Below are 26,561 nucleotides of genomic sequence, written 5' to 3' on the forward strand. Positions count from 1 at the left end.
GCTAAGGAAGGAAGCATTGCTAGTTTCCACCTACAACAAAGGTTATTTCACCAAGCTGTACACTGCCCAGGAGGAAGCGTCAAAGACAAGTTTTGTGGTATCCTAAATACATTTCAATGTTTGAAAAAAATAGTCTCCGCTTGGTTAAAAAAGACTTTAAAATGTATCATGTTTACCATTGTTTTGAATTATAACGGCGAATAAATATTATTTTTGGTAATTAACCGTCACTTTCCCAATGTCTAATATCGATACATCGACTGAGCAGCATGCATTAACATTCAAATTCACTACTTTAAATTTAGAAATTTAGTGGGCCATGCTACAAGTCGGCAGATGAGATGCATGCCACCATCATTGCCGTCTTTTTGTCATGTATGTTAGGTGAATGAAAATATAGACTCTCTCCCTCTCTCTCTTCCTCTCTCTCTCTCCTCTCTCTCCTCTCTCTTCCATGGAGTAACAATCGACAATGAACTCATATAAAGCCCTGCCAACTTCATGGTCACTTTAACTTTTGTATAGCAAACGTACGGACCCACCGAAGAAATTCCTTTCTGTGGATTTAGCCTTCAGTTGTTAGCTCTGCCAGAGACTCTAACCGTTGCAAAATATAGTTAATTTTTTGACTCGGCCCGTCAATGTAGTTTTTGCTTTCATTTGGCCCGGAAAAGCGATTGGCCATGCCCACCCCTGGCATAAGAGCTATAATATGAATTCCGATACTATTTTCCATGATCATCCAGTGAAACTATGCAAGCAAGCGTCGCGGATTTTCTTTCGCCATTAGGGCGATCGCTGATTTACTAAACATTATCAATCGTCCATTTGATGAGACTCTTGTAATTACAGAACTTCAATACACAATTGAAATAAACATGAATATTTTCGGCTGAACTCAGGTCGATTAGGATGCAGATAAATCTAATATATCCATTTCGAGAAAACGGTGGTAGGAACGCGGTTTCAGGGCAATACACGCGGAACACAGACTAAAGACATTGGTTCATGAAAAAGTCAGGCAGAACAACAGAACAATCCCAACGGCAGTAGGACCAGACGTGTTGTATGAGTGGAATACCGAGCTCAGGAGACCAACGAAGCTACATTTGCGGTGAACTAAATGCTAGACTTTCGCTGGTAGTGACTGTATTATATTGTACACGTGCACAGGATAAATAATTTGTAACCATATCCGAGACTCTGTTCATGTCGAACCACTCGGATCCAAAATTGGAGAAATCTAACTGGGCTGGTATATAGAAGGAGGGATTGACATAATATCGTCCACAATATCCTTCAACTGGCGATTCTAAATAGAGAGGAAGCTTGTGTCACAGTTTTAATTGTAGTAAACGAGGATATGGCGAAGCCCTGATTTGCCGAGGAATACAATGTGACAAGGAATTTATATGAAGATGCAGAAATTTGCAATGTGATATCATAGCTCAACCGACAAAGCAAGAGTATTTTTCTACTATACGTTTCTAAACTATGTAGGGAAACCAGAAGGACAAATTAACTCTGTGAGATGGATAGCTTCAAGTAATGTCGCGGCGTTTCATATTTTACGCCAACGTTGTTGAAGTGCGCATTAGAAGTTATCACGAGCAATACGGTATGCTGATCTCTGATAATACGCTACGACGGGCTACGTGATAATTCTTTACCATCGATGGATCACCGCATGGTAACAAATATTATTTGCCCTCATGAGGCAAACAAAGAGCAAACGATGTAGGCCCTAAGTCACGCGCAAATACCTATCAGGTGATCGAGTGGTGTGCTGCTACAGTAAATACAGGCGGTATCGATATCAGAGCATGTTCCTGTCACATTTGCCGCGTCGGTTATTTCGCACATTTGCTGGGTTTACGGTAGCAATAATACTGATATGCACAGTGAGAACAATAGTAGTGGTCTTAAGCAACACTCGCAAGCTAAATCATTGCGACGTCCATGAAGGGGACGAATACATTGCACTAAGCGAAGCAAGATGGGAGGCTATGAAAAAGAGTTTGACATTCAAAACGATATCTTATGATGACTCTAATGATGTAGAGACGGAGGAATTCAAGAGATTGCTAGAGTACATTATTGCAGGTATGAATAGCACAAGCTATCAAACCAGTGCCTGAATACATGAATTCCGCAGGACACCCAACTGTATTCCAGTCGCGACTCGTGACGTATGAAATTGTGGCAAATTATAGCCTTCTGATTCGTGTGCAAGGCAAGGATAAGGCTCTGTTGCCATACATGCTTGCGGCACATCTAGATGTAGTACCGGTCGTAGAAAATCAATGGTCGGTCAACCCTTTTAGTGGTATAGAAGATGAAGAAGGGACTCTGGTTTATGGAAGAGGAACTCTGGATGATAAAGGAGGCCTTATGGTAAGCAATACTTTAGTACTATACTTGAAAGTGAATTTGACCTATTCCGTGATGAACTGTCGCTTGTTTAACTAGTAGGGGTCTCAATTTTCCGTATGGCCACTTACTGACCAGAGATTTTTCTGTGGCCGGCCACAGATATCTCATTGACGGTCACGAAAAACCGTTTTCTCATGGCCGGCCACAGCGGTTATTTTCTCACATCTAATTGGATCGAAATTCGGTGTTGACTACTCGAGTGGATATTCCTCGTTTGCACTATGTACTTAGCAGCTAGATTTGTAGACTGCTTGCATTAATACCATGCTGGTGCAGACCATGATGGTGCAGAGTAGATAGCCTTGCAGTTTCCTCGCCTCTCCATCACGCAAGCACTTGGTGCAAACGAAAATTGAAAATATTCAATTTACAATCGCCTGTTATCATCACCAATAGCTTATAGAATTAACTGCTGATAACGCCTTTGTAGGCTAAATATTGCACTTTTATTTTACATTTATGGGGTGACCGTCACTCCATACAATGAGAATAACCTCCCGCCGTCTGAGATTTCAAGTCATCAGCGCTGCCAATTAGCGAGTCCGTGATGGCGCGTAAATGCCAACTATATTTGCCATTAATCGATACGCGCGAATAATTGAATACTCAGCTAGTGCTAGACGAACTAGTGCTTAAAACGCCCCAATAAATTGCAATCCATGATTAGTAATCAGACAATCGAAGCAACCTCGTTTACGACGAGGATTTCGACACGCTTGCGCTGAGAAAACCAGCTTCTCTCCCAACCAGACGAGCGAATTCATGTTATCCTTCTCCTAATTAAATTGTATTTGCACCCATATTCGTTTGCAAACTAATTCTTGAGTTAGTTCCGAGATGGTCTCTTTAATTGGAGACTTGTAGCGCGAAATAGGACAGTGTGTTTGTGTGTGCCTGCGAGTTGAAAGTCATTCCTGCGCAAAGTGCGCATATTCATTACTCTAACAAGGCTTTGCGAACTTTTATCGGGAAATGCAACAATCCAGCTCAAACGGTATAATGAGCAAAGAATTGTCGCGATGTCGACTCGGAATCACATTGTGCTGTACGCAAGTTGAGGAATTACTGATTATACACCCGTATTCCCTCGGTGTCACTTGTCAGTTTTTTATTTGTTATTAATACTGCGCATTGTGCAATGCACAGCGCTTAATGACGTTGTTAGATATTGATGCAACACAAGATTCTCGGTGGCGCAAATTCTGAATTTATTTGATTAGTTTGAACAGGAACCTTCTATGTTCCAATAAACTTCACTGCTGGACGGACTCTATCGAGCGCAACCATATCCAGGATGGAATTTCAAAACTTTGGGATGCGCATTTCTATTAATAAGGACACGGCTTGCGCCCATATTGCTCTTGCTGCAATAACACGTGGATAATTAAAAGTGCACCATTTATACGATCAAATTCGACTGGCTGATCGGGGCCTACGACGGCCGTAGGCCCCGGGCTGATATTAACCAGCGTGTTGTCGGTAGGGCTGGACAAAATCGAGTACCTGAGTGATTCGATTCTGAATCACGGTTTACTCTTCGAGTCGAGTCGGGTATTCGAGTATCACTCATTATGACATCACAACACACAACTATGTCAAAGTTCAAATGTGTACCTTTTACGGCACCACAAAGAACACAATGCCTGTTATCCGTAACATCCGTCACTTTGGTATTTTTTCGACCATACCGATTTCATTGAACTTCTTGAGTCTTGACAGTGTTGAGGGATGATCATGACTTGGGAAATGTGTTACTTCCAGTAACGTTCGTAGCTTTGTACTATGTCTTGTATGCTGCGACACGGCCAATCATGGTTTCAAGGATTCCTTAGTGGAAAATATTATCCAAACTATATACTTCTCGTTAGTAAACTAGCTTTCAGTTGTGAGGAGCGTATAATTTCAGTACTCGAAAAATCGCCCTTTATTACTCGACTCGAATCATTGAAATTAATACTCGATTCAGATTCGAGTACTCAAATCATTGTGCCCAGCCCTAGTTGTCGGTATTAAAACGAAAGGTGCGTAGCCAGGGAGTTTCTCATTTATAACTAGAAATCCCGTCCTTTTGAAATGATAATTCACTAATTCGTATTATCGATGCTGCGTACTGCAAATTGGCGAAAATCATTTGTATGCGAAATGTGTGATGGCTATCTCATGTGCACTTGCACTATCGTCGGTAGTTTGATTTAGCGCATCCGCATGCAGGCCTGCTACCGTCCGCAGAAACACTTTCGCCAAACAGTAACAATCTCTTAGTGTAATACTTTTTATGCTTATGTATCTTTTTGATTAAAACTTCTACTCGCGTCTAAACCAATAGTGCTCGTTGCCATTGGCGAATCTGGGTATTTAGGTATGACTAGCGCACCCTGTAATTCTAATTATTGTGGGTTTGCGGCATGTCTGCAATTTCGTTATCAACCTTGTCGGCCGATTGATCACTACTATGCATTTCGCACAGCGTACCGATGCTGATTTCAGCAAACTCACGATCCTTATTAGATGTACAAATTCGACGTCATCGTTGGAAACGTAGATTTCATCGCGCGCTCTGAGAAACGCCATCTCCTATCGCGATTTCACAACAAAATATACGTTCACCTTCTACAAATTAAAGTGCATTATTTGCATCGATTAGGGCCGCAAGCCGCGTTTAAAATATTTTGTGAAGCATTTTTGTAATAAATATTCTCGGAGCGCAAAGATGAACAGTGTATTATTTGTGTGCCTTGTAGTTGGAATTTATTCCAGTGGCCATAATATTAATCCAATTATGCTTTGCGAACGTAAATCGGGAAATGCAGCAAAGCAGTCAAAATCGATGTTTTCACCAACAACCAATTGTCGCAATGCGAGCTACTCAATGCCGAGCGCTCGGCAATCAATGCAATCATCTCAGCGGAAGATCGCGTCGTGTTGTGCGCGCACAGACTAATATCGCTATTTAGTCACGGCCGCGCGTAACACTGATAATACTAGTTGAATTGCAACTGAATATTAGCATCAGAATGGTCATTGCAAAAGGACGGGGTTTTGCGTTTCAAAAGGAGGGGTTTTGACACCCCCGGCTACGCGCCTGCCGCCACCCCATTCAACAATAAAAGTCGTCGCCTATGGATATGCCTATACACTTTTTTCGCTAAGTGTGTACGCACTTTATTACTATATTTCATAGGCTCGCCTCATCCCTGTTATGGAATTTATCATTTAAAGAAACAATAAGAACCTACTGTTGATAGGAATTTACCAACAACAGACATCATCCATAGAATCGAGTCAAGCGACTCACAGTAAAACACTGGTGTATAATAGGCGAATTACGCGGATTTTACTATAGAGTATCGGGTGCAAACCAGGGCGTCGGCACTGTCTGTCACCAGATATAGCTTCCACGCCCATTCCAGTATCATGAGGAGGGTGAGTGAAATACATGAATCCTTATTGATAGATATCCCTGTAGTTAAGTGGGTTCCGTTAGGCATTCTTGAAGTGATACGCGACACCATAACACATCTAGCCCCTTGAAACACATATTTATAATCAGTGACGTATTGCCCTCGTTTTCAGTTTTAGAATGAAGCGAAATCAAAACGTACCACCATTGTCCTTTACCCGCATCGCACCCTAAAGCTATGGCGGAAATACACGATGTTCGCTTACAGTGTTTAGTAGGCCTACAACGCGCAGGAGATGCCGATATTGAAGAGTTTACCCAAAATGTTATCGTCTTAAATCGACATTCTACCTCTTGCATAATCCATGCGCTTATTTCCACAGGCTCAATTATCAGCTCTGGAATTTTTTCTGGCGCGGGGTAGAGTTCCTGATCGAAGTTTTTTCCTGGCTTACGGGCATGATGAAGAGGTAAACGAGTTGCTATATTATAGTGGAGAGAGTCCCTTTTTCGTTTTGTGTGCTTGTGTGAATGGATGTGATGTCATGAATACGTCCTACTCCACAATGTCGTATGCTCACAATAAATACATATGAATGAGTTTACTGGGGGATGAAATTAGCCTTTATCGACCCCAGCCAGTTAAATTTATATGTACTTCATTTTTACTATCGGATTACCAGCAAACGAAAATCTGCAGGAGACAACGATCAATAAACTCAGATTCTGACTATTGAATACACCGCATTTAGTAATATGGCAGGTCGTGGTTTATAACCAGGGGTAGATAGAGTGGTCAGGATTGCTAATAAAGTCGAAATAGAAATACTCCGTACTTTCTGCTCAATTTTAATTAGAACTATCGATTCACAAGATATGTGAAAATTACCTAAGGGACAAAAAAGTAGCCTAGATCTAAATAGTCGGTTAAGTCGTAGCCTCGCATGCTTTTCGCAGTCATTCAGCGGTACGGGTCTGGTTTCGGAATTGAAGGAATCCTCTTCCCGTGCAACACAAAATCCTGATACAATCCGTGATACAAGGGATATTTCGCTCAATTGTCAAGACAATATTACCCGTACAAGTGATGCAAACCTATGTACTTTACATATCCAAAGCTGAAGAAAGTAGGTAGTTTGCTCTCAAAAGCAAATAGAAGTGGAAATAGTTTGAAATTATGTCCCCCTGAAAAAGTAACTCTATATCGTCACTGGACTCTTCTGATTAAGTAGTCGATAAAATGTCGTCAGTGTTGAATTCGGCTTTACTGTCAATCGCCAATACTCGTAATGGATTTACGCATTCAAGTTAGCATCGTCATAAAAATGGTTAAAAGATAGTGGTGTAGTATCCTACTATCTATAAATAATCGTCATATTATCATTTTGATCCGATGAAGACAGACACAATGTACAATGCGATACACAAGACACAATGCAACGTAATGAACATTTAATGATAGGAGGATGCCGAAATGACCAGCAGATGAGGTCTCTTATTATGGCATCCGATATTCGACCGATATTTTTATACTCTATCTTTTCTCTCTTCTTTTTTCGTTCTTCGTTGGTCTTTTTCAGCTATTTTTTGTCGCCGAGAACAGTGATATGGGGTTAGACAAGCCCTGGTTAATATCCGAGATCGGGACTTGCATCCATGCGTACGCTATCTCCCCGATAAACTATCCATGCCCAACCCATTTATTAGATGAATTGTGACAACAAGTGATGTCTGAACAGGTGAACGCCTTAAATATATGTCCACCATTGTTCCAGCAAACCTACGAAACCTAAAGCCTATTCGTTACTATGTTGCATGTGGATTTTAGTCTCAAAACGTCGGTTGGGTTTGAAATGAAAATCAATTTAAAACACAATTTTAATAAATGTTGTTCAATAATACTTACTTTTTTATTGTTTTTCAAGTTTTTCTAGGCATGATCATCAGCAGATGAAAATAATTCCATCGAAAACCGCAGTTTGTTGGTTATTGCCTATATTCTGCAAACTGAGTCCACTTCGTCCGCATTCTATTTTATAATACAGAGCAGGTATTAGTCGATCAATATGAGCGATTCTTTTCTCACTGTACATCTAAATGTATGATGTTTTTGTTGTTGCGGTATTCATGGTGTGTCGACTACTGTGATTATGGTTATTTACACCACGCCGAAACCCCTTGTTTTGGTTCCTAATCAATGATGTTGCTTCATTCTTTAGAAACTTCGCCAAAATGACGCAACCGCCAAATACTTATCCATATCAAGATAGCGAAGGGGCCCTATATATAATCGCTGCGTAGACTGCGTGATGCAGCTATACCTATACCAAATATAGACATCGACGAATCAATATAAATTGCCGGTTATTTTCAATGTAAGTCAACCACACGTTCACGATGCATGCTAGTCTTCCGAAAAGATTTCGACAATTTGGACATAATTGTACCGGCTTTGAAACTTTTATTCGAGGCATTGTAAATGGAACGGGTGTGTGCTCAACAGACGTTTTGTGTGAACTGCAACCCAACTCATAAAGTTGTTGACCACAGTCAATCAGACATTTGATTGCCCAATCGAATTATAGGTATTAGTTACTAATTAGCTTAATACTAATCGCTAAATACATGTAGAACGAGGTAGGCTATGCTAACTTTAAATAGCCGTCCATTGCGCTTCAATAAAGTATCGCCTTTGGTTATAAGGCCTAGATCGTATAGGTTGTATTTGTATACATACAGTCGGTCTCAGGTTCAGTCGAAATCACATGATGTTCAGTGTTATGTCTGGAGACATACTGTACCTATTCACAATTCTAAAATCACTATCATTGTGTGCGTAAGTCACAATTGTGACCAGCGCCAACTATCATTTTAAAACGTGCGTGACGAATGGTCACTGACCAGATCTGGTTCACACTCGAACCACATGCCACGAAACCTAGTTTTTAAAGCCTCACAACAAAAAATATATTAAAATACGAATTTAGTCACTCGCAATGAAGTGCCAGTTACTAAATAGTGAGCGTGTATAGAAACTGGAGTTTACGAAGTTATGCGTTGTTTTAGCATCATCCCACATATATTCTTCTTACTATCGAATTGACCATCTGAATATGGGTCCCGTACCCTGCCATATTATATGATCCAACTGTGTGCGCTTTCTTGCTGAAAGTTGTCAATAGTTAGTCCTCGAACTTTCGCTCATTAACCACATTCCTCCGTAATTCAGGTTTATATAGTAATGTGTTATCGGGTTTAGATTCATATTAGAGTTCCAGATAACTTGGCTTGTAATTATTCAGCGAAGCCTGACATATAAGACATGCATGTTATAACCTCCGGTTCACAGCTTTTATTACAGTTGTTTCTCAGCGACGTGTTGTTGGATAAACCCTGCAGTTATTTATTAGTATTAGCCTACAATAAAGATCGTGTTAACAATTATTATAGATCATGTATACTTTATGCACGATTTATGCGTATGGAACGTGTGTGCGAACTCAATGGACCAATTCTAACCTCACTACCATAAATTTTGAAATTGTCAAGTAAAGGGTGATGTAACTATAATAGTAAGAATAAAATGCGCATATTGTTGATACGTGTTAGGTTGCATTGCTTTTTAACACCATGTAATAAAAATTTAATTAAGCTGATTTTTTGGTATTTCCTATACCATATTCCTTGATAAAACATGTTTCTGGCATTTATTGGCTCCAAGTGTCGTTTAAAAATGTCATTTTAAGCTTTTTAAACTTCCCGCACCATGTTTTTCAAGCTCGTTTGTTGAATTTCCTATTAAATATGACGTCACTTTGATTCATCATTCAATTCATAATAGTCGGCTGTTAGTAACGATCATCTTCTCAGTCTCAGTTAGTCAGCATTGGCTACAGAAAGCAATCTCAAATTCCTTATCGTTTTGTTCTGTTAATGTACTGATTGTGGGTCTAGTCTAGTATAATCTCGTCATTATTATCAACATCACAGATGTAATCGGCCTGCTGGCTGTTGTTTGATATATCTGTGGTCTGTATATCAGTTTGAAACAACTTACAAATTATAGATAGAAGTAAGGTGTTTTATACTTACGAACTTTACTTTGACATGAAGATTGGAGACAAAGATAAAAACTGAGCATTTCATGTAATCTTCAAAACATGCCGATGAAATATGGATGGATGGCTAAGGGGAATTCGGAATTCAATGTCATTTGCTATTAAAGAATCTGAAGGGAAATTCGAAACCTTATAGATGCCTGTAATTTCTGTATGGGTGACTTTCCAAGGTTCAGATTAACTAAAAAATGACTTTGACACTGCATATCCTTCTATGCCACCTCATCTTAAGAACCTGTTCCATATTGCAGTAAGTTTTCACTGCCAATACTACCAGGCAAAAAAGCTCCAAGAAGACTCGAGAGGGCTTAAAGATACAGAAAATGACTCCGATGACGACTTCAACATCTCCCATATAGAGATAAATCCAGAACCACACATTCCAAATCAACACGAACTTGATGATTTAGTTGGGACTCCCTAAATCAAATGCGGAAATTCTGACTCCAAGGTTAAAACTAGGGAACGATGTCCTTCATCGAGAAAAGGGCGTGGACGATTTTCACTGTATTTTTCTGTGGCAGGTTCTCTTTGCTTGTAAGTGGATGTTGGCAATCTTTTGTAAAGCACTTGACAACCAAATGACTGCGAGAAAAGCAGGAGAATACAAGGCATTTCGAGATGTAGTTGCTACATCTACATTGCTACTCCGATCTTAATCTGGTCGCGTGAACACACTCTATCTCGAGATTGTAGATGAGAACAATCATCATGTACGAAATAATCAATTCAAGTAATATTGACAGATCATGGGTATGGACGGAGCCGCGTCCATAGCGCGTACCTTATCTCAACAAGGTGTAGATCGTTTGCACTTTGTTCTTGATGAAGGATTACTAGTTCTGAAAGGCATGATGCCGGGGATCGACTATAACTTGGCATCGTGAGTATCACACTTCAGCAATCGCGCGATGATTCTGCCTTTGTGAGTTGTGAGCTGTTAAAGGAGTGGGCAATCTGAATCACAGGTCCATGTCAGCACTGTCAGAATGAGTTGGTGACTCAAGCTGATTCGAGGCCTTATCCGATATTTCTTGACCAGTGGTTCTTAACCTCTTTTCCTCCAGCGCCCCCTTTCAAAAATTATCGTGCTCTAGCGCCCCCCACCCCATATTGTAAGGACTGTAATAAAGACAATGGGTAAGAGGGGGCGTAACAGAACTTCGTCAGCCCCGCTATAAAGCGATCATCTTGCCACTCATAGCGTGATAAACTAAACTTTTGGGGCTTAACCCCGTCGCGTGATTTCGATGGTCAGCAAAGTTTGGGCGACATGGTCGACCTAGACGCCAAAATTTTCTATAATGCACGAATGAGTGGGTGGTAATTGCATATATATGTCGTTATAAACTTTTTATCCTCTCAGCCCACGTAATCAGATTTATCAGTAGCGCTAAGTGAGCTGTTGTCTTGGAAAATGAGGGCCACGTAATAAATAATTAAACATATTCGGGCGTGCCCGTTGGTAGAATTACTTCGTTACATGTTGTTATTTTGTTACCTCTTGTCCTCTATACAGTCAAAAGATATTGAAACGCATAAAAGTATTAAAGTTAAGTAAGCACACGATTCAAAATTGATATTTCTTCACCGGCAAATAATTTTTCTCTGATGGATGTTATTTGTCCTGTGGGGTGCAGATTATGACAACATGGGTTTGGGTTGCTGCAGTTTCGGTTTTGGTAAGATGTCAAAGTCCATTCGGTCTTTTCGAAATAGAAAGGACATAGTTCATTTTTGTCCTTTATGTTTTTGCGGCATATACACCTACTCGCAATATATACAGTTATACACACACGATCGGGACTTAAGTATCGAAAATATTTCGCGCATTAAGCGCGCTCGAGGACCACTCGTCTATAATAAACCATATAATAATTGCATGTGGTATATTCAGGGTCAAGTCAAGGTTGTTATAACAACAATCGGAAACGGTCTCATCTCATAACCTGTGGTTCGAACCATCCCGAATTCAGATCTGCGATTGGCAACACGGGGAAATTAATAGTATTGGATTTTGTTTTAGTGCTTTCTGTGACTAAGCAAGTCCAACTAAGAATGGGATTCATATATCTGCTCACATTGAATTTAGTACTGTACCCAGTTAATAAGTTTAGCATGAAGGTATTCCAAACAAAGAAACTCATATTATATAACATTCATGTAAAGTTGATGACCATAACAGTGGATAGTATCATTTTTTATGATGCGATGAAAAAATATTCTGACGGTATAATTTTGTAGCTCTCAAATACAAGTATAGTAAGATATTCATTTCGAGCACAAAACTTCAAAACATGTTTATGTACAAGGGGCTCTCACTCTCAGAAGTAATATACAGTCCCTTTTTCTTCGATTCCCATACGCTGCGCGCTGCAGGATATAATTCCTAGTTCGAAACATTTTGTTGAAAATAACCCTAGCAAGCGTTAGGTTGGTGTTTTAACGTGAAATTGGCGATCTAAAAGTACTCGTGATTCATTTTACATGAATTATATTAACCCACTATATTTACGAACACATATGTAGCAAACATCGACGCGTAGCGCGACCAAAAATTTCGAGATTTAACATGTTTTGTGGAATGTTAATTTGCTCTGAATACTCATCAGGGATATGTCCTACTACTACATCATCTACTGCGAAGCCATTTTTCATCAGCGCCCCCTATATTGCCCCCATATCGCCTCCTGAACGTCTCCGCCCCCTTCAAATTCGCCAGCGCCCCTTGGGAGGCGCTGGAGGCAAGGTTAAGAACCACTGTTCTAGATTAATCAAGGGGAATTATTACATTGCAAGTAGCCTATTTCGTATGTTTTCATTGGGCAATGAAGTTTTGCTAAATAACTTCTAATCGTAATCTGATCTTGATTGCGCGACTACATCCCGCACTCAAACACTCACACTTTTGCATCTTGCGATCTACTTTACAAAGATTCCCATATCATGTAATCTTACCTCTCTTCCTTCACTTCCTAATTTAGGGGCGCTGGCGTGACTAGAAAAGAGTCACCACCTCGCGACCTGCTAGTCATATATACATAACATTTGTAGTCCGTTGACTAAAAATGGACATTCTATCCCTACCCTGCTACATCCCAGGTTTTCGAGGTCACTTTTCCGCTCGTAGTCTCAGTTGAATCGACCGGCAATCTATAGGTGTTCTCGAAATACTTGTAGTCTATCGATCAATACGACTTCGCGATCTGAGGTCTTCAGAAACTATGCATAGGCCTACTTCTACTTTTTTCAAAATACTTTGCACTTGAACAGTTTTTTAGGCAACACTGCTTACTTTTTAAAAAATGTGTCTTCAAAATAGCCCGGTATCACGGTAACTGAATATAATCTGTCGGATTGCACCTATTTCTAGTATCATTAGTCGTTTAGCGTTAAGTCAAGAAGATAGTATTACAATTTCGAAAGTATCCACCTACGATTTACTACGAAAACATACCACCCTTCGACCAATTCAACTCCAGAGTTCCATCCATCCATTCCCAGCCCTAGTTGTGAGCGACCATCTCACCGCATTACATTTCAGTATAGGTGTGACGGAGAAAGGGTTCATGGATGTCAACATCAGCGTCGTATACACGGGTGGTCATTCTTCAATGCCAAATAAAGAATCAGCCGTTAGTATTCTTGCGAAGGCTGTGGAGAAGTAAGTGATATTTCCTTCATCTTTATGAGTCTGATACAATTTAAACGGCGGTGATATGGAATTGGTTTGATCTGTTTTGGAAGGTTGCATGTAACCCAAATGCCAGCAGAAATGGACGAACTCGCTGATGAGCCGTTCAAGCTTTTAGCTCCCATCGCAGGATTTCCGATGAACTTCGTGTTCAGTAACTTGTGGTTATTCCGGGTAAGGTAGGCCACATTACCAGTATATTGAAAAACCTAGTAAAACCTCACGATGAAAGTAAATGGAAAAGAAGGAGACGTGCTCCTGCTGAGTTTCATGGTTTTCCGGTGATTCAATCAACGTTGATGGATAATGTCAATTCAAAACATGGGCTAAATTAGTTTATATATTATCTTAGCTTATTTATTATAGTTGTGCTCACCGTAAATACTATTTTATTCGAATCAAAATTTTTCGACGGCAATAACTCCGCTTCTACCGGTTGGATTTGAACCAAATTTGGTGAGGATCATTTCTATAGACAGCCTAACACTTTCATGGGGTGAACAGAAAATTTTCAAATTTTTTATTATTTATTTTTACATAAAAAATAGAAACTTTCTTCTCCCGTAGCGAGAGCTCTCGTTTCGCCGGACAGCATTGTTGCGTCCCAATGCCAATCTCCATAACAATGAAAAATTCGAGGCTGATTGTGGGGGTTCCAGGGCCGCGAGCGGAATATAATTTATATTTTGGTAATCAGTGCAGAGTCAGCTTTCGATTGCTATCCGTTGTACCAAATTGCCTGTAGCCAAATGGAAATTGTGACGTGAACCAATTTCACTGAGCCGCTAGATTTGCTTGTGTCGACACCACATAGGACACTATGATTCTATTACAATACATATCTAAACATCCAATACATTATTATCATAGATTACTGGAGCACAAAGCAACTGCGCATCAACAGAGTGATGAAAGATCGAGAACATTATAATGAATATTTATCGCGCATCCTAGTGACTTCTGCTTTCGCTTTCAGAGGTACCAGGTCATAAATAACGTGGCTCCACCTTATAAATAATTTTGTAAGCAGTGGGGGTATAGGATTGGTATTTCAGAAGGAATTCGATTTTCAACTCAAACCTCCCCCGCGTACGCCACTACATACAAAGTGCCACCTCAACAATCACAGTTAGACTGCTGATCGGGCCTAATCACCTGCAACCAATGATGGCTAAGACAAGAGTAGCATCTATAAAACGTATCCCTGGTTTGTTGAGTGTCTTGACATCCAGTGAAGCCATGAGACTGGGAACCCCTATCTTTTCATGGAACACCAGTTGAGAATGGATTCTGAATGCAACTACTAGGCCAGACCTACATATAGGGTTACCTCGTTACCATATTTTGGGAATATGAAAAGGGGATATTTTTTCAAAATATTCAGACTTTCAATACCGGAGTAAAACCCTGAAAAATTGGTAAATTTATTCCGAGTTTGTAGTTGGTTGACTTCAAAAAATGGGTCATCACTTTCATTCGACACCAAATTTACACGAATTTTGTGGTAATGACTAAATGAGGGTCGTCTTTCGGGTTCATCTCCGGAAAGACCCCCGGGACCGTTACTTGAGTGCTGATGTCCTATATCTCCGTCCAATTTCCACATACATTCAACCAACATTTTCAAATAAGAGGCCAATTTCTCGAAAAAGAGAACATTTCGGCGCTCTCCGAGGACACTTTCAAAAAGTCAAGAAAGATGACAAATCCTCGTAAAAGAGGACGTATGGGGACGCGAACATAATATAACGCCTATGTCTCTGTATAATTAGTCTTTTACCCTTTCTTTCATGTTTCGGCCGTTGTGCAATCAACAAGTGAACATCGTAATCGTTGTGATATCGCAATGATGAGAATTATTTTTCGAAAAATCGAGGGACAACTGTATAAAATTCTGTCGAATGTGAGTCGTGTGTATTCACAACAGTTTTACGCAATTCACCATGCTCATTCAGCATTTTGCTGTGAATTTGCTTCGACTTTATCATAGAATGTGAGTCATTGAAATATTCTCTTACCGTGGTTTACAGTACACGGCTTTCTGAAAAACGTGGGAACGAACGCTCTGGATTTTATTGACGCTTACTGCCGGTATGTTTCAGCCGATCATAGGATACGTCGCCTCCAAAGACAAGACTTTACAAGGAATAGTTCGCACGACAAGAGCGCCCACAATTTTTCAAGCTGGGGCGAAATCAAACGTAATCCCGTCGTCAGCCTGGGCGATAGTAAACCACCGCATTCATCCAAGGGATTCAAAGGAAACAGTGCGTATATCTTTCTTCTCGAGTATGTTGTATTCTGTGTCTTAATCACCTTGTTTATTTATAATTTTCCCCGCGTTTCGCTTGACCCGTTGGAGGTGCGTTAGAGTCCACGGTGGGGTTAACGTATCCCAAGATTAGGGACTTAGGGTTGGGATTGATGGATATTAAGGTTGGGACGGGATAGGGTATTAGGGTTAGTTAGGGTTAGGGTTGGGGGTGATGGGTATTAGGGTTTGGAGGCGGGATATCAGGGTTGGTGGAGGGGAGATATTTGGGTTGGGGATTAGGGTTAGGGTTAAGGTATCCCAAGATTAGGGTTGGGGGATGATATTAGGGTTGGGTGGGGGGATATTGGGGTTGGGGAGATATTGCGGTTGGGGATTAGGGTTAGGGTTAAGGTTTGGGTTGAGGTCCCCCCTCCCCCAACCCTAATATTTCCCCTTCCGAACCCCAATACCCTCCCCCAACCTACAGTTACAACAACGAGCAGACCACGCGTGGTCGATATGTGAGCGTCGCGTCACGTGATCTAATCACGCCGTGACTGTGAGATCTACGCAAGCCCTGACCTCCAGATCACTTGATAATAATTTAATTATGTAATAAATTCATATTAATCGTTGGTAACACATTTTAATACAAAATTCTCCGATGACCAAATTTACCGAGTAAATTCCGCCCTCGGTAAATTCGGCGCCGTACATAACCGCATTATCTCTCGCGATTACGCGACCTATGCATACCGTAACCTCTATATCACTTGATAATAATATAATCATGTAGTTAATTCATATTAATGGTTGGTAATACACCTTAATACAAAATTCTCCAAGGGACGAATTTACGTCGGTAAATTTGGCGCTGTAGATATCCGCGTTATCTCCCGCGATTACGCGACCTACGCATACCCTGACCTCCAAATCACTTGATAATAAGATTATGTAATTAATTCATATTAATGGTTGGTAATACATTTTAATACATGATTCTCGAAGCCCGAATTTACCTGACCGAGGGCCGAATTTACTGACAACCGTTGCTTTGTACGACATGTTACGATTGCTGGTAAAAAATATTTTCCGCCGTAAGACTGCAAGAAAGCAAAAAGCTTATGTAACTATAGATAAACTTTTCAAAACTCTCTAATTTTATCTTGCTACTGTCAAAGCTCATTAAATACTAACGCTTAGGTTCATTTAAGCATTGTCCGCGGTATTTTTTTGCGATCGTCTGAAAAGGAATTCGATCCTGAAGACCCTGCTTTATCGTGACCATTTGTTGGGCCGGAGATCTAGTGTGTCGCGTCACAGGTCACCGAGACCCTGAAATAGAAAAATACAAATAAGATTTTATATCATTCCAGTTCAAAAATCTATGAAGCAAGGATACTGTGAATTTCTGAAGTATGAAATATTACACACTCGTGTAGTTACCGTGCTGATAACAATATTGAAAATTAAGAACATTAACGGAAGACTATTTTTGGGCTGCGGTCTATAAAATTGAATCCAGAATTGATTTGTATTGCTATGGACATATCAGGTGAACATTGGGGACAATAAATTAGTTACTCATATAGTGGAAGAGAGAAAGAGAGAGATAGTCTTTATTTTCATGCAATCAAAATACATGACAAACAGACTGGTAAAGATGGTAAACATGGTAGAAATGCATACGTTGTATTCGCCATCAGGTAGGGACGATCAATATGCCCTTGCGGTGAGCTATAGTCTGATCACACCCGCATGTGAAGAGCTGAGGCAGCTTATTCTGCATATGATGTGAAATCATTTCTCCGGCGATCAGAGTTAGGTCAATACATGTCCTGTTTATATATATTATTTTGCGGATCCGTAAATATGAGGGGCAAAAATTTGTGTTAAGCGTAATAAGCGAGCGATGAGTCGAACAAGGGTCGGAACCATGCACTGTTTGTTTTATTTGTTTTTATTCACAACATTGGCGATTATCGCCTATATGGTTATTTGCGCCCAGCACATTAATTGCATTAACACAAGGTCTTTTGCGTTCTTTCTTCGTTTTTCTGATCTTTTAGCTGCCATCTTTCCAGTGTTCGGCTCTCTCTTCTTCTGACCTTTTCAAGGCGCTGTATTTACAGCGGGATCGACGATGATGAGGAGCCCAGATAAACCTCCGACACCTAGAAACATGGCAGAGCCGAGGCTCGAACCATCATCGATGTCGTGACTGCAGTGTTTAACCAACTGCGCCACTCGCTTCCCCAACCATGCAGTGCGCTATATAACCGTCCCAGAGGAGCGCACAATTATGGGACTTGAGACACATACGCTCAAAAACTCCAATTTTTCATTTTGTTTTGTTGTGTGCTATAATCTAAACTACAGCAAGCAAATGAAGAATGTTTCTTTGATACTAGAGATGGTATGAACGTGAGGTTCACGTTCGCGTTCTGTGTGTGAACCTCAGAAATTTAGAGGTTCATGTTCACAAACGAACCTTGGTAGGTTCTGCACTGTGAACCTTCTTCGTAAATTACGATTTTTAACGTCATTATAACGTCTTTGGTTGAAATTCTTTGGATTTTAACTTTGCACTCTCTATGCATGGTGCTGGCAGCATAAAATAATCAATACCAAACGGGCATTCACCTTGGCAATTTCAAAATTTATACTTGCTTTGGCACAAAAGTTTGCTCGAAATATTCAGCTTTCCGTTTGTGAATATTTAGTGACTCTCTGCTGTGAGCTTGACCCGCAATCACACAACATCAAGAGCGAAATACACTGCATGCAGGTAGTCAGCGAATGATGCTTATTCAATCAATCAATGAATTTGATATCGCTGTCTGATGTAAAAAATCTATCTTGCGTATGGGGTCCATCCTAATTTCGCATGTTTATTTATTATATAGTAAAAACCCAATCCGTGCGATCCGGGTGTTTGTTACAGCTGTATAACTAATTAACGGGGTAATATTGGTAGATAGTATACAAACCAGTTTTACACTGTGCTCAATATCAGCGTATAGCAATACTTGGAGGCCGAATACATTATCCGGTCTGGCCTAGACCGATAAAGCGTAGACTTATATTCCTTTGCATGTCATCATCGAAATTGTTGGCAAATTGACGGAAGATATTGATTTTATGGGATCAATATATCATTTGATTGCCCCAGTTGATACATTTGGCGACGTTTAAAACGTCAATATGTATTTCAGAATTGTGGTATTATGTGGCCCGAGTCGTCGCTGGGCTATCACTTCACTGAAATGTAGGGTTGTGATTAGAAATATGACATGATACTAGAACCCACAACCCATTGGTGTTGCAGCTGCAACCTTAACTACTACACTATCTCGCCACCACCATCTCTAAGATTTTGATATGCGGCTCGCTCATGAAACATGTCTGTCCACCCTTGATATAGATAGGGTTTGGGCCCGATTTAATTGCGTATTAGGTCACAATACTTGAATGTATTGGTTGTCAATCGAGAGCCAAGCTAAATCTTTTCAATAGAAACTTGCATTCCTGATGACCGTTTCATTTAAAGAGATGTGGGACCGTTACGTATTCCATTCCGTAGGTCCTCGAACATCTCCGATGGACGATAAATGATGAACGCGTGAAGATTGTTGCGGCTGGTGAATACTATAAACCACATCCAGTATCGCCATTTGACCGAAGTACCTCATTACCTTATCAAGTTGTAGCGGATACTGCCGAGCAGTTGTTCGAAAACACAATTTCCATTCCAGGTAACAATATATACTTATTAATTTACTTCCCGTGGTTCTGTCACTATTAGTAAAAATAGTGTGTATTTCCACCCGTGATATAAGATGTGAATATATACCCAGCCAATGTTCCCTCTAAGCTGCGCACGTGCGCAAATGCGCAGTGCTGAAACGGTCTCTGCGCACAGAAAATCTAAGCTGCGCACAAAAAATTCGAAGTGATGTTTTTTTTTAGTCCTTGCACACGGTTGTCCATTGGACCACGCTGGCGCGCAGACTCGTGACAAATTAGATGGAGCATTGTCACGGGCAAATAGTGTTATCACTGAAGTCTGAAACCGAGGTTCAAGTGCGGCCCACAAATGTAAATATTACGCTCCGTGAAGAAATGAGAATTTTCAATCACGTGCGCCTCGCGGAAGAGATTTTTTTAGTATGGTCTCGTACGCGTGAGCGATACTGATATCATTTCAATAGCGCAGTATCTTCTGGGAATGGCGAAATAACATGGTTTACCAAAGTTATAAATAACAATGGCTAGCTCGAAGGTAATCTGCGAGAAACTAACGAATAGTCTTTTCCGCGTGCCATGAACATTGCATAAGATTTACTCAGGACCGTAACTGCCGCACCCCCAAACCCCCATTTGGAGGGGCCGAGATCGAAGGGAGCCCAAAATTACTTCGTGAATTAATATAAATCATAGTGTATTTTTTGAAATAATTCAAGAATTTTATTCGCGCTACGCGCGATTTAATACTGTCAGATATATTTATTATTGGTTATACCCTTTCCCAACAAAAAATGCGCATGCTTTATAGAAATGGTCACTTGGGCGTCGGCCATTACCGCACCATGACGTGCCATGACATATGAAGTTACAGGCTATGTAACATGGGACTCTGAAAAGTGCTCCAGAACGATCAGCCACGAGAAAAACTTGGTCGAAAAAGACTGCCCTTGTGCTGACCGAAAACTTCTATATATATACAATATACATATATGTTTAACATGTCCATAGGCGCCTAAATAGATGGCGCCGAATGTTCCTGTTCTGACGATCCGTGTCCCACAGCAAGACAAATGCCAAATCGAGGGAACATTATTTTCCGGTAAAGAAATGCCAATTTGAAATCGTGTAGGCCTACGTATTTTAGTTTAGTACGTTTGGGTGATTTCAATATCTTTTGACACAGCAGATGGGAGGTCCCGAAATAGCATCATGATGTGACGAAGTCATTATACCAACGGGTAGGCCCGAATAAGTCATTATTATTTAGAGGGCCAATCTATTTCCAACACACCTCACTCGATCAGCTCAACTGATAAATCTGATTATGTGAGCATGGAGAGCATAAAAATTGATAGCAATATAGATGCAATTCCCGATGATATTGGCCGATGCAATCATGAATTATATAAAATTTTCACGCCTCGCGCGTTTAGGCGCCCCAACCACTAAACGGGAGCCAATAGAGATGATAATGACCGGTCAAAAGCCTAGATGCCAAGCGGGGTCTGGGGGCAAAGCCCCTCAGAAGTCAGTTTTATCATCCTCTGGAGAGGGGCTGGTTGCGCACTGCTGTCCAAGGGCCTGCGCAGTGAGTTGACGTGTTTGCGCAGACTCATGAAAAATTAGAGGGAACATTGTACCCAACCCATAACCATGGACCCACGAAACGAAAACCTACCTCAGACTTATGCCGCGATATAAATGTAAAACTAGTTATGTCTGTATTCGTCTACCTTTACTATATACACAATCTTATAATTCCACAGGTATTATGGTTGCCGCTACTGATACGAAACATTACTTACATCTAAGTGAAAATATATATCGCTTCAACCCGATATTAGCAGGACAGCGTGAGATCGCTACGTGAGTATTTTTCCGTGTGATTGTTTGAATTTATATGGAACATAATAAGAAGCACATTAGGTAAGATTACCCCATGACCTTCTTCAGCGGGCCCTGTCCTCCTTTTTCAGCAAATCGAAAATGTCCTCCGAGGTCGCCTATATGTCCTCATTTTTAGAAGTCTTCCTCCTTTATAGCGTTGAAAACCAGGTCACTGGACAGGCACAACTACAAAACACCATGAATGGCGCGAAATCTGCCATGTGAAAGTACGAGCGGGTCTTTCGGGAGTGGGACTGGAAAATGATTTTTATAGTCAACATAAGAGGATTGCCCGTAAAAGTTTTAGAATCAGCAGTTTTCTAGTTCGTTAATCGAACTTTTGTGATTTTTAAAACGTGTCCTCATTTCCAAATCCCGAAATATGGTAAGCCTACAATAGGGATGTTCAGAACATTCATAAGCTGATTCTTCGTGTTCACAAAAGGAATCTTGTTTCGATCATATACGTCATCAGATTTGTACAAACTAGCTGGATTTTCAAGATGCGCAGCTAGAATTAGAACTAAAACTACTCACTTTTCAAAACTCGCAACAAGAACTAGAATTTGAATTAACGACCCTTGAAAATCCGCAGCTATTTTTTATTCTACGGAATCAGAGTGGCTTTTCGATGAACATCAGTACAATTTTAAAATGTGAGGGGTCAGTGGCCGAAAACTCGCCCCCTGACTACGCCTCTATTGGTAATGATGAGTGTGGGCTACCAATGGCTGTAATAGAATGCCATAACAGCACACCGGTATCACCTTTCACGCCAAACAACGGCATTTGTCTTAGAGTTGTTTCGCAACTAAATTGGAACTATAGGCTATATACTCACTTACCAAAATAGGCAACTAGAACTATGGTTGGAACTAGAACTACTCGATAAACCACTAGCTAGTTGACCGTCAACGCCGAAGTTTGGTAGTTTCTACAAGTCTGTATACATCTGGGATACGTTTAATCCACTAGCACGACCAGAAATAACTAAAAACTATTACTATACTGTGCGTAATACGCTCAACTTGCAGCGGGCGCTATACATCTATATACGCGTAGTTTGGTATAGTAGGAAGGAATGAAAGGTACTCCTGCCCCGCTATACGGGACTTTGCCAGCGTTACATTATTCCTTTTCTAACATCACAACGAAATGCGACGTCGTGTATCGTAAGTTACTACATACGCTGCGCATGTAAAACTAACAATATGACATTATTATTTGTCTAGGTAAAAAGAATAAATTTTGTAACACATATGGGCATGGTTCACAGGAATTAACTAGTTTGCGGGTTCAATGGTGTTTATCAATATAGAGCGTTGTGTTGCATAGTGAACGACCGGATACGTATTATCTATATTTTCTCGCATTTGACTGAGAATTAATAGATTGACTATATGTGTCTCCACAACCTTTCGAAGAGTATATATGCCTATTGTTTCCCGCCATTTCAAGCTCATAAGAGTCTAGCGCAGGGGTGGGCAAACTTTTGAGCTCGCGGGCCGCATTCAACATCTGAATCCATTCGCGGGCCGCACTATATAAAATTGGGATTCTAAACCAAAACGCAATATTGGTATTTAATTATATGGTGAGGACATGGAGATAATATATATGCCAATCCAGACATTGCTTTGATGATATCGTACAACGTACACGCGTCAGAAACAGTGGCGAGATTTCATAGACCGGTCGACCTCAATAACCAATTTGTCAAAACTATAGAGATGAAAGTCGGTTGTCTCGATTCTTGGAACAGGATTGAAATTTAAATCAGTAAGCATCGATCTGTTCATAGATTTACTAATTCCACTTTTGGTTCAGTTCCAGGACGCACAATGCTGACAGCATCATAACCATGTTAGCTTCAAACACACTTCTACTATGTGTAGATAAAATATAAATACCCCAATTCTACGGATACAGAGAGCGAATCTACCTCAGACACGCGGGAATCGTTTTTTATAAGCACATCACTGAAATAATTAAAACCGGGGTGGCCAATCTGAAATCATACTCGTGATCCGAATTGTCAATCTCGTTTAGATTTCTGTGATTTTTAGCAGTTGAAATCTTACAAACAGCTTGGGCCTTGATATCGGGCTATCGCGACAGAAATTAAACATAAAAAATAATATAGGAAGTATATTTACATTAGAACAGTGGTTCTCAAACTTTTTAAGATACGCCCCCCCCCCCCCTTTATGATGGTAAAAGCTTTCGCGTTCTCCTTATCGTCATGTCACAAAACTCAACCAGGATGCTAGCAAACCTAACGGATAGTTTGATGGCATTGAAGGTTACGACCAATGTTCCCTCTAAGCTGCGCACGTGCGCAAATGCGCAGTGCTGAAACGGTCTCTGCGCACAGAAAATCTACGTTGCGCACAAAAAATCAGAAATGATGTTTTTTTTTATAGTTGTTGCGCACTGTTGTCCAATGGATCACGCAGGCGCGCAGATTCGTGAAAATTAAGATGGAACATTGCCAGGGCCAAATAGTGTTATCACTGAAGTCTGAAACCGAGGTACAAGTGCGCCCCGCTAAGGTAACTATTGCGCTCCGTGAGGAAATTAGAGCTCACAATGACCTACGCCTCACGGAAGATATTTTTTAGTATGGCCTCGTACATGCACGTGAGTGATACTGATATCATTTCAATAGCGCATTATTTTCTGGGAATGGCGAAATAACCTGGTTTAACAAAGTTATAAATAACAATGGGCTAGTTCGAAGTTAATCTGCGAGAAACTAACGAATGATAGTCTTCATCGCGTGGCATGAACATTGCGTGAGATTTACTCAGGACCGTAACTTTCGCACCCCCCCCCCCCCCCCCAATTGGAGGGGCCGAGCTCGAAGGGGGTCCAAAATTATTTCGAGAATTAACATAAATCATGGTGTATTTTTGAAATTTTCAGGAATTTTTTGCGCGCTACGCGCGTTTTCTTATTGTAAGATATCTGATTATTGGGTACCCTTACCCAACAAAAATTAGGCATGATTTCTAGAAATGGGCAGTTGGGCGTCGGCCATTACCCCACCATGGCGCGCCAAGACATATGTAGTTAAAGGCTATGTAACATGCGAATCCAAGAAGTGCGCCAAAACGATCAGCAGCGAGATACCTTGGGCGAAACAGACTGCCCCGGTGCTGACCGAAAACTTCGATATATACAAATATATGTGTAATTGTCCATGTCCATGGGCGCCTAAATGGCTGGCGCCGAATGTTCCTGTCTTGGCGATCCGAGTCCCACAACAAAACAAATGCCATATCGAGAGAACATTATTTTCCAGTTAAGAAATACCAATTTGAAATCGTGTACGTCTTTTATGTAACGAAGTCATTATATCAACGGGTACGCCCGAAGATGTTTTATTATTATTTAGAGGGCCTATCTATTCCAACACACCTCACTGGATCAGCTCTACCAGGAAATCTGATTATGTGAGCAGGGAGAGGATAAAAATTGATAGCAATATATATGCAATTCCCGATCATATTGGCCGATGCAATCATGAATTATAGAAAATTTTTCGCGCTTCGCGCGTTTTGGGGCGCTACTACTAAATGGGCACCCAAAGTACATGATAAGTACCGGAAGAAGCCTAGAGCCGTAGGGGGGTCTGGGGGGCAAAGCCCCCCAGTAGTTAGTTTTATAACCTTATTGGAGGGTGGTTGCGCACTGCTGTCCGAGGGCCTGCGCAGTGAGTTGGCGTGTTTGCGCAGACTCTTGAAAAATTAGAGGGAACATTGGTTACGACTGTGGATGAGAGATTTTTCAATATGAAATTCAGACTAAATAGAGAGCAAAAATTATGAACGCCATGTACATCGCGCGGAGCGTGAAAATTTTTTCAGTTGAGCTCAGCTTCGCGCCCCCCTTCGGATGCTTTGACGCCCCCAAGGTGGGTGAGCCCCCAGTTTTGAGAACCACTGCCTTAGGATTATCGTGGTGAAATATACTAAGCAAAAGTTTAATAAAGTCCCTACATTAATTCGATTTTTAGTACGCATTTTATCAATATTTTTTAATAAATTTCTTCAGACTCTCGCGGGCCGCACAGAACGGTGTAGAGGGCCGCATGCGGCCCGCGGGCCGTAGTTTGCCCACCCCTGGTCTAGCGTATATGTTCATATAGCTCAGTGCCGTCATCACATTTTACTTGTCTGCAGTTCACGTCCGGTAAACAACGTTTCATATTATTACTATTTCATCAATTGTATGCTCGTTGATTCTTTAGTATCGCATGGTTTCGTCACATTCCGACCCGTATTTTAAGGCAATACAGTTGAACAAGGTCACCACCGCGGGCCAACACCCATATTATTTTTTTGGATCATAATGGAGGATGCTAAAAGCGGGATACGCTCGTCTAATTACGCAAAGTATATAATTAGGTCATGTCAGTTTCTTTCGAAGTTGACGGCTCATCATCGTATGTTCGTATCAGCCACTAATCTACTTTACCCTGTGGTACATATCAACTTACCATGTAGGCCCACGTATAGCCGTCTAAGATTTGCTTTCTTTCAGAATACATGCCGAGGATGAATTTATAAGCAGAGAAAACTATCGGAGAATGATCAATTTCTATTACCATCTTTTTATCAATGCGGATAGAACGAAGCTTGAAAATCGACAGACTGCCAACGACGAATTGTAGAATTGCACATTGCACAGAGGATTATTGGCATGGACGTGACCTACTGATTCGACGTATAGTCGTTTGGAGAAGAGCTGTTAGTTCATGAATTAATCTGTTAATATTTGAAACATAAATATATAATAAATATATCAAGCTGGTTGTGATGTTGAAGACGCAACCGACCCCAAGCATTGTCGGGACAGAGTTAGTAAGTCTGAGTGACAACTATAGCTGTCATATCAGTCATAAATAGTTATTTGTAATTTGAGAAATCGTAGCTATCGTCCATCTATGCGAAATTCGTTTAAAAGGCAGATCTGTTTCCATGATAGACTCGGTACTATGCGATACATAGCTCGACTATCTTACAT

At 40.7% G+C, this 26,561-nt stretch overlaps 1 protein-coding gene and 1 long non-coding RNA gene across 2 annotated transcripts in view; one reads left to right on the forward strand and one right to left on the reverse strand.

Moving 5' to 3' along the window:
• The window catches only part of LOC145457955 (uncharacterized), a 186,368-nt gene that overhangs the window by 145,746 nt on the left and 14,061 nt on the right, over window positions 1-26,561 (reverse strand). The gene's annotated exons all lie outside the window — the stretch shown is intronic.
• LOC145457962 (N-fatty-acyl-amino acid synthase/hydrolase PM20D1-like) lies at window positions 1,738-26,378 on the forward strand. The gene is made up of 10 exons (XM_080336250.1): window positions 1,738-2,103; window positions 2,156-2,394; window positions 6,217-6,303; window positions 10,698-10,834; window positions 13,496-13,615; window positions 13,699-13,819; window positions 15,748-15,912; window positions 19,483-19,654; window positions 21,413-21,512; window positions 26,079-26,378. The coding sequence occupies exons 1-10, from the start codon at window positions 1,824-1,826 to the stop codon at window positions 26,206-26,208; spliced, it is 1,551 nt and encodes a 516-aa protein (XP_080192376.1). The 5' UTR covers window positions 1,738-1,823; the 3' UTR covers window positions 26,209-26,378.

Source organism: Botryllus schlosseri, chromosome 15 (genome assembly GCF_051294905.1).
Source record: "Botryllus schlosseri isolate E-star chromosome 15, Bs_hap1, whole genome shotgun sequence".
NCBI classification, from domain to species: domain Eukaryota; kingdom Metazoa; phylum Chordata; class Ascidiacea; order Stolidobranchia; family Styelidae; genus Botryllus; species Botryllus schlosseri.

Bases quoted from the DNA above. Each gene is read 5' to 3' on its own strand.
- LOC145457962 (XM_080336250.1), top strand. From the start codon at position 1,824: ATGTTCCTGTCACATTTGCCGCGTCGGTTATTTCGCACATTTGCTGGG. The intron at 19,655-21,412 runs GTAACAATATAT...ATAATTCCACAG, and splicing joins AAACACAATTTCCATTCCAG to GTATTATGGTTGCCGCTACT. The intron at 21,513-26,078 runs GTGAGTATTTTT...GCTTTCTTTCAG, and splicing joins GGACAGCGTGAGATCGCTAC to AATACATGCCGAGGATGAAT.